General features: G+C 43.5%; 1 protein-coding gene across 1 annotated transcript; it reads left to right on the top strand.

Moving 5' to 3' along the window:
• Positions 1–1,684: 1,684 nt before the first annotated feature.
• On the top strand, positions 1,685–2,152 carry LOC132272669 (uncharacterized). Its single transcript, XM_059773770.1, has one exon. The coding sequence runs from the start codon at positions 1,685–1,687 to the stop codon at positions 2,150–2,152; it is 468 nt and encodes a 155-aa protein (XP_059629753.1).
• Positions 2,153–9,755: the final 7,603 nt, after the last annotated feature.

Below are 9,755 nucleotides of genomic sequence, written 5' to 3'. Positions count from 1 at the left end.
AGGAGCTCTATGTTGTAAGAGCAAATTATAGTATATATTTTTCTATATCTTTGTACATAACTATACAACGTTTATAAAGAGAAGAAAGACTGCAAGGTATAAGAATTATGAGAGATTTCAGGAGTAGATTAAGCAAGATTTGGGAAGATCACAGGAGGAAAATTTGCTAGTAAAATCTTTGAAGATTCGAAGCAATCTTAAAAGGTAATTCTCTACCAGCTATTATGGAATTAATGGATGACTTTCCATTCTTGTTTTCTCTTAGGCGCCATTGATTTCCCACATAAGGAAAATTGATTCTCACTAATATTGCTGAAGATACCAAAAATGATTCGGGCTTGGTATGATTCGTATTGCTAAGAACAGGTTAGGTATGGATAGCCAGGATGGAGCAAGTCCATGCCGAATGGGCCCAGATCCGAGAGTTCATTACGGAAGCCCATATTATGATGAAAGAAATTGAGCCCAAACAAAAGAGAAGAAGATAGGTCCAGCCCAGGAGTGGTTATAACCGTCTAAGTGGTTGTAACCGTCTATAAATAGAGGGAATTAAGAGGGAAAAGAGGTTAGAAAAAATTATTGGGAGTGTAAAGTTTCTCTCTCTACAATTGGGGAAAATTCTTTGTACTTTCAATTGACGCTATCTGTGGGAAGAACAAAGAGGATTGATTGGTGTTGGTCCAGATCGATTCGATTAAAAGCACTTTGTGAAGAAGACGATTAATCTCTGAAAGCTGAATCAAGGTTGATAGAAATGCGATCTGTCTTGATGAATCTTGGTTCCAGTTGATTTTGAGAGGTTGGCATCTGATCAACGCAGATCTGATCTGTGATTGATCCGGCGAGCTATGTAGTTGTGATTTGTTGAGATTGCTGAATTTGGCAAGCTTGTAGCTGGAATAATTTGAATCTGGCCAGTAGCGAAAAGAATTCAACAAGTTTGAGGCTAGATCTGGTGCGTGTGCGTTAGCAAAGTTCCAATCTGATCAAGAAATCTGCGGTTAATGACTTTGCTCCGATCAGAAATGATGATCGGAGAGGAGAGCTCAAATCCTTTGGAGAACGGCCAGCAGACGAAGCTCGATGAGTTAATGAACATGATCGAAGCCTTGAGAAAACAAAATGCAGAGTTGTGCACTAGAATGGAGCATCGTGAGGCTCCTACAATTCTGAGGCCACCTCCGGAATAAGAGGGAGTCTTACCATCCCATGCTGTTCGTCAAGGTGATCCAGAAGGTGTTAATCGCATCGATCCACATTGTGATGAAGTTATAGTAGATGATCTACCTCCAAATGTCTGTCAAGTAGAGGATTGAGAAGGATCTATTCATTTGGAGCCACATCGCGAATGGATCATAAGAGAGGAAGTGCCGGCATGCGATCATAGGGTTACATCACCGTGGCAGAGTGAGTTTGCAAAGGACAGATCGTTTGATCCACCCTATCGGCCTTCAATGGCAACATTTGACTACCACAGTTCAGAAAGGAGATCTGCCGATCGGGGAGTTCCGCCATGGTTTTCAAGGGAGAAGAAGCATTGCGCTCATTAGCAAGGACGGTTGCATCTCCGTTCACTGATGAAATTCTGAAAGCGCCGAATCCGAAGAAGTTTTCCATGCCAATCTTCATTCTGTTTAATGGAACAACCGACCCAATAGACCACATCTACCACGTTTAGTTGAAAATGGCTCTGAATACTAACAATGATCATTTGATGTGCAATTGCTTCCCTACAAGTTTGGCTAGACCAGCCCTCAATTGGTTCAAGAATCTGGCTCAGGGCTCAATAGCTAGTTTCCAGGACTTGTGTGACAAGTTCATAAGCCAGTATTATGGGAATAAACGTCTGGCTAAGGATGTATCAAGCCTTTTCACAATGAGACATCACGAAGATGAACGACTCCAAGCTTTCCTCACCCGGTTCAACCTTATTAAAAGCATGGTAATAGAATGTCAAGCATTTAAACTTGTAATAAACCGGGGGACACCGTTCCACACAAGCTTGGTGGTCAATACACCGAAGACCATCGACGAGCCGAACGAGAGAGCTGATGGTTTTGTTCGTCTTGAAGAAGAAGAAGCAACTAATTCAAGGAAGATGTCAATTATTTTAACAGAAGAGAAGTCCAAAACCAAGATCCGGCAAAAATAAGCTCAGCTGCAACGTCAGACCTCCTGGAAGGCAGAGAAAAAGTCCTGAGAGGAGGAGTTGGTTACTCCACTCCGAGTCACCATGGCAAGGCTATATTAAGAGAACAAAGGAACCTAAGGAGACAAGTGGAGATGCTGATCGCAAAGGGGGAATTTGTAGGATATGTTCAAGGTCCAGCGCAAAAGCAAAATCGACCGGCTATACAGATCAAAAGAAATCAGAGATCAAACCACCACAACACTCTGCCCCGTTCGGATTATAAATGTAATTCATGTCCAACCTGAACAGACAATGGAGTCAGAGGAGTTGCTCAGAACGCGATTACGCTAGGCCTAGTTGAAGAGAAAGATTGGCAGCGTACATACTTTGCACCAACAGAATGCATCTGCATAGATAAAGTTTGACAGAACAATCCTGCTACGCATTCAGGTTCCTCATGAAGATCCACTGGTCGTCAATCTAACAGTTGTAGAATGCCTGGTACAGAGAGTTCTGATTGATCCAGGAAGCAGTGCAAACGTCATGCCCAGAGTGACGTTCGACCGGCTTGAGATCGAACCCTAGAAACTTAAACCCACAGGAAATCCATTGCTAGGATTTGATAGGAAGCGGGTGGAGCCCATTGGAATAGTGGAATTGACAGTACAAGCTGCTGAGAGAGTTTTGACGGAGAGTTTTATGGTCGTGGAAATTCATACATCCTACAACTTCTTGATGGGAAGAGGATGGATTCACAGAGTTTAGGGTGTCCCATCAACCCTATATCAAGTGATGCGATGCTTGGGTCCAGATGGGACCAAGGTGATTGACATTCATGGGGACCAGGTTGCAGCTAAATAATGTTATTCAGTGACTTTGAAATCTGCTGGAAAGGGGAAAAATCCCATCCGTTCTGCCAGTCCAAGATAGCAATTATAGGAACCTCCGTCCAGCAAAAGTGGGGAGGAGGAGCCACCAGTTCAGACCGCAAAACCTCTTCTTGATGTGCAGATTGACCATAAGAAGTCGGACCAAACAACGAGGGTGGGATCCAAACTTACTGAAGAGGAAAAGCTAGGATTAATTGACTTCTTGACGTGGAATGTAGATGTATTCGCATGGAGCCATTCAGATATGCCAAGGATCAGTCCTTCTGTGTCCTGTCAATCCCTTAATGTAGATCCAAGTGCAAAACCTGTGAAGCAGAAGCAGAGAAGATTTGCTCCAGAACGCAATCGAATCATAGCTGAGGAAATTGATCGGTTGCTCGAGGCAGGATTCATTAGAGATGTTCAATACTCGGCTTGGCTCTCTAATGTCGTTGTTGTGCAGAAAAAGAATGGGAAATGGAGAGTATGTATTGACTTCATTAATCTGAACAAAGCTTGCCCAAAGAATAGTTTCTCATTGCCACGGATTGATCAAATGGTGGATGCCACCACTGGGTACGAGCGATTAACCTTCCTGGATGCTTATTCCGGTTATAATCAAATCCCCATGAACCCAATTGATAAAGAGAAAACCTCTTTTGTTACTGAACGAGGGAACTATTGCTACAAAGTCATGCCGTTCGGATTAAAGAATGCTAGAGCTACTTATCAGAGGCTGATTAGCAAGATTTTCAAAAGCCAAATGGGGAGAACTGTAGAGGCTTACATTAATGATATGGTGGTCAAGAGTAAGAAGAAGGATGATCACTTAGAGCACTTACAAGATGTGTTCGATGTGTTGAGGAAGCTTAATCCGACCAAATGCTCATTCGGCGTGAGCTCTGGTCAATTTTTAAGACATGTGGTCAATCATAGAGGAATTGAAGCTAGCCCAGCCCAGGCGGAAACTCTGATCAGAAATGCAGTACCAAAGACAATTAAGGAAGTGAAGGCACTCACAGTCAAATAACTGCATTGAGCCAATTCATTTCTAAGCTCTCAGACCGGTGTAAACCATTTTTTGACACAATTTGAAGCCATGGGAGGCAAGCCTGGGGGGATGAACAACGAAAGGCATTAACCAGCCTGAAAGATTACATGCGAAATCCTCCAATTCTATTTGCTCCCGAGCCAAATAAGAAGCTCTTTATGTACCTTGGGGTATCCAGCAGTGCTACAAGTGCCGTTCTAATCTGTTGTAAAAACGGAAAGCAATTCCTAGTGTTTTATGTCAGTAAAACAATGGCCGAGCCAGAAAGAAGGTACTCCAAGGCCAAACGGGTGATCTTGTTATTGGTCAACGCAAAAAGGAAGCTCAGGCATTACTTCGAATCCCATCCGATTGTCGTTTTAACTATTTTTCCTATAAGGATGATCTTACATAAACCAGACCTATCAGGAAGAATGACAAAATGGGCTATTGAGTTGAGCTCGTTTGATATTACATATGAACCCAGAACTGTAATCAAAGGTCAAGCAGTGGCTGATTTCCTACTTGAGTGTGATGTTGAAGACTTAGAGGAAGATTATAGTTGTTCTTTATGGAAGCTCTTTGTAGATGGCTCTTCAAATCAAATGGGGGTAGGAATTGGAATCAAATTGCAAACACCAGAGGGCACCACACTGAGCCAAGCGATCAGACTTGAGTTCAGCGCAACCAACAATGAGGCTGAATACGCGGCATTATTAGCTGGGTTGAAGTTGGCAAAAGAGCTGAAGATCAAGAACCTAATTGCTTATAGCGACTCACAACTAATCGTTTGGCAAGTAACTGGAGAATACGGAACCAAAGATAAGACTATGGAAGCATACCGAACCGCGGTTCTGCGTGAGACGAAAGATTTTGATCAAATCAAGTTCGTTCAGTTACTGAGGGAGTGGAATAAGGATGCCAATCGTTTGGCCTGTAGTGCATCCAGTTCTAGAGAAACACTGGCTAGGGTCATCCCGGTTGATGTATTGGTCCAACCGTCCATTTTTTATGAGCAGCCCGATCCCAGCGCTCAGCAAGTTAATGTTATACCATACGAGCCGAGCTGGATTGATCCAATCATGGCTTTCGTATGTGATGGTATGCTACCTGAATAGAAAGATGAAACAAGAAAAATCAGGTCCAACGCCACGAAATATGCTATTGTGTGTGATCAGTTGTACAAGCGGTCCTTCTCGAGTCCATACTTGAAGTGTGTTACCCTAACAGAGGCTAGACAGATCATACGAACCATTCATGAAGGTGTATACAGAAATCATTCAGGAAGAAGATCTTTGGCACACAAAGCAATGACACAAGGGTACTTTTGGCCAAACATGGCACGAGATGCAGAAGAATTCTCTAAAAGATGTGATAAATGCCAAAGGTTCGAACCATTGATACACCAACCACCTGAAGATTTATACATAATAGCCACGCTATGGCCTTTCGCGCAGTAGGGGATGGACGTGGTTGGCCCTCTGCCGACCGCAAGATCGCATAGGAAGTACGTTCTGTAAGCAACTGATTACTTCACCAAATGGGTGGAGGCAGAGCCATACCCTAGTGTCACCCAAACTCAAGTAAGACGATTCATCTGGAATAATATTATCTATCGTTTTGGCGTACCAAGGTTGATCATTATGGACAATGGAACCAATCTCGATAACAAGCAAGTGAAGGAGCTGCTGGAAGAGTATGGAATTAATTAGAAGTTAGTAGCAGTCAGTTATCCCCAGGCTAATGGTCAAGCTGAGATCACGAACAGGACAATATTTGCTTACATCAAGAAGAAGCTGGAAAATAAAAAAGGAAGATGGTTAGATGAGCTTCCAAACGACTTGTGGGGTTACAAAACAACCCCAAGACGGCCGACCGAGGAGAGCCCATTCGCTGTGGCGTACGGTACCGAGGCAGTGATACCAGTCGAACACTTGGTTCCAACCGTTAGAAGCTTGGCGTGGAATCAAGAGCAGAATGATAGAATGCTAAGGTTTAATCTTGATCTACTGGAGGAGAAAAGGGATGCAGCTGCAATAAGGCTTGCTTCTTATCAATAGACGCTTGTAAATAGCCATAACAGGAGGGTGAAGCACAGAGACTTTGCCCTCAGTGATTTGGTTCTGAAAAGGAAGGTGGAAATAGTCAAAAAGATGTTTTCGCCGTGGGAAGGTCCATACAGAATTGCAGAAGTCATAGGAAAGGGGGCATACGTCCTGGAAACCATGGTAGGAAGATTGGTCAGTAAACTATGGAATGCCACGTCTCTGAAAAGGTACTACAAGTAGAAGTAGATATTAATTCCAAATAATATGCTCATTTTGAATTGCATACTTACAAGTGTATGAAATTTTCAAGTTTTATGAAAGATACTTACTTTGCTTAAAAATTAATTGATATTCTTCCCACTTAGCAAAGTCAAAATAATGCCAAGTGGCAAGTGGCATTCTAGCCGAGCGCTAGGCACTTAGTAAAGTCAGTGGCAACTGGCACTACGAGCCGAACGCTAAACACTTGCACAAAATAATGCCAAGTGGCAAGTGACATTCTAGCTGAGCACTAGGCACTCAACAAAGTCAGTGGCAACTGGGACTACGAGCCGAACGCCAAACACTTGCACAAAGTAATGCGAAGTGGCAAGTGGAATTCTAGCTGAGCGCCAGGCACTTAGCAAAGTCAGTGGCAACTGGTACTACGAGCCGAACGTGAAACACTTGCAAAAAATAATGCCAAGTGGCAAGTGGCATTCTAACTAAGTGCCAGGCATTCAGCAAAGTCAGTGGCAGCTGGCATTACAAGCCGAACGCCAAACACTTGCTCAAAAATGAATCAATGCTGATCGGCAAGTGGCATTCTAGCCGAACACCAGGCATTTAACAATGTCAGTGGCCGCCGGCGCTACAAGCCGAATGCCAAACACTTATGAAAAATTAAGTTTAAAAGATTAAAAATTGAAACTTGAAGAATTGAAGTTTGGCTGAAAATAAGTATTGCCATTCCTTATTCCTTCATTACAAAACAATCCTGAAATACATGGCTTAATGTTCTGAGGATACATGAAGATACATTTTTTTTTTTTTTTTTTTATAAAAAAAAGCAAAAAAAAGAAACTGATGCAAAGGATTGTAGAATGTTAGTTTCACGGTCTTCTCCAGGCTGTGACTTGTTGTTCTCCCCATCATTACCCTTTGGCCCATTGTGATCTTCTCCATTCTTAGCTGCACCATCATCTTTGGAAGGAGAATCAAGATGAATCACCCCCTCAGCTAGCATGAGTCTGTCAGAGGCAACTAAAGTAGAGGGCATGATAGTCGTAATTGGAGGAATATTCAAAGGATGGAAGGGTGGAACAACCCCTGAGGCTGCAACCTCTCTGTATTTGATAAAGATGTTCTCAGCAGGGTCACAATGTGGATTCTGGTAGTTGCTTGGTGGATGAATGTCCAAAGAGGCCTCCAACTCATATGGACCAGCACAAGAGCTAGATTCACCTTCAGGGGGAGAACGGTCAATAAAGTTGTCTCTATACCCTTCAGCATACCTGAGGGCATTGGTTCTGGTGAAGCGGGCAAGGAGAGCTCTCATGCCCCCCTCAACTTTGCTAATCATATTCAGCAAAGAAGAGCGTTCACTTAAAAGCTTCTCCTTTGAGTTGGCATGAGACAACCGGTCAGCAATAAGTGAACGCTCGAGGTCTCCCTTCTCAGCCTTCAATGAGTCCCTTTTAGTCAGTGCGACGTTCTTCTCAGTCTTCAGAACATCAACTTTATCCTAAAGAGAGTCTTGTTCAGCCTTAAGGGTCTCCCGTTTAGCTACCAGAGCGTCCCTCTCATTTGCCAGAATGTCTTTCTCTGTTTTTAAGGCTTCAGCTTCTCTTTTTGACTTGGTTAGCTTAGACTCAAGCTCAGTGACTTTGGCCTCAAGCCGGCTTTCCGCTTCAACAGATCTTTTGAGGCCTGCAGAGAGAGACTTGAGCTTCTTGTTCAGAACCTCAACGATTTTCTGAAAGGTGAACATCCCAAATAGAGTCTGCACAGAGGAAGGGAGGTTAAGGTCAGTCCAGCCACTAAAAAGTTAAAGTAGAAAAGAGACATATCTCAATAAGAAGAAAAGTTACCTCCATGGCAGCTGTTAGGAACCGTCGGAACATCTCACCAAAGGATAACTTGTTCTGGATTTCAAGATCCTTGGGAGTCCAGAAACCCTTATAGAAAGCAAAGGAAGTGAGGGGGTCCTGGTATATAGAATCTGTAGGGCCAATGGTCGAGCCATCTTTACGGTTGAGCAAAGGGCGCCATGGAAGAACGGATGATGTTGGACCAGAGGTTCTAGCAAATTCACCCTCTGGAATGAAAAATCGAGCTGGGGGCATGAGTTCAGTAATCCTGAAAGAAGCCATCCTGGTCCTCCGGGCTGGTGGGACGTTACTTTGGTCATGACTGCCCTTAGGCATTGGCCTCTTTCCTAAGCTTTTCTCTGATATACCAGCTCTAACTGGCCCTCCATTGCTCTGAGAACCCCCAGCATCCTGAGTGCTCTCTAAAGAAGTGTCAGACAGAATGTTTGAAGGCACATTGGTGAGAGCAGCAGGATGGGCCTCAACAGAATGATCCACAGCAAGGTTCTCAACTTGGGTGGGCTCAGAAGGCCCAATAGCAGAATGATTTATAACTTGAGTCACAACTGGAGCAGTCACAACCTGTTCTGGGGCTGAGACAGCAGAGGTAGATGATGTGGTAGCAGTTGTAGAGGAAGATATGGTAACAGGAGCAGCAGAAGGGATGGGAGCAGAATGCCTCCTCCTGCTGAAAGATGGAATCTGAATATTCTCCATTATAGACCCTAGGAGAGAGATGTTAGAGAAGTTGTCAGGAGTAAGCAAGTCTGTAGCTGAAGGGACGTTGTTCAGCACACTCTCTTGTAAGATGTCTAGCCTGGCCCTGCAAACGCTATAAACCAGTTCATCATGAGGAATTTAAAGGCATCTACAAAGAAAAGTACAAAAATGGGGAAGGCAACTTTCACAGTGGCATTCAATGGGATGTGTTTTCAGTTTTTTGTAACTAGAGACAGAGCATACTCCAAAGGAGGAAGGGATAGAGAGAGATTAGCCGAACGGAGTCCTCCAATTTCCACTGACCCCAATAAAGTTTTGTCTCCAACCTTTTTCAAACGAGTTCTTATCTGTGCAGATCGACCGTTTGTCAATGGGAAAGAAGTGATAGTACAGATCACTTTGTTTGATTTTGTTAATTCGGTAGCGGAGGAGGGGGTCAATGATATCGAGATTGAGACCCCTATCACGGTTCAAGAGGAGAAGGACTGAAATTACCCTAAGGAAGTTAGGGTTAACCTGTAGAGGGCAAAGCCCCAATTTGCTGAAAACGTAGCAAAAGAATTGGTGTAAGGGGAACCTAATGACGTTTAAATGGACGGCAGAGAATAAAACCTCACCAGAAAGGAGACCCTCACTAGAGCTCCCATCTAAGTTTGTAGGGTAGATCCTAAGAGAGCCATCATTGGGAATGCTATTCTTGAAATGAATGGCGTTCAGATTTGAGGGAGCCATGAAGAAGGGGAGAAGTCTCTGGTAATGAAGGTTTCTTTTTTCAAAAAGGGTAGTAAAAAAAAAAAACTGACCTTGAGAAAGAAGTTTGTGAAGTACTCAGCAACGGCACAGTAGCCAAAATCACGAAGGAAAAACTCGCCGGAGAAACTGAAGAAA

This window comes from Cornus florida, unplaced genomic scaffold, assembly GCF_030987335.1.
Source record: "Cornus florida cultivar Cherokee Brave unplaced genomic scaffold, ASM3098733v1 CherokeeBrave_3.0.0_Hap2_Chr09, whole genome shotgun sequence".
Classification (NCBI taxonomy): domain Eukaryota; kingdom Viridiplantae; phylum Streptophyta; class Magnoliopsida; order Cornales; family Cornaceae; genus Cornus; species Cornus florida.
The sequence above is the reverse complement of the archived record's forward strand: the minus strand, read 5'-3'. Positions and strand labels throughout refer to the sequence as shown.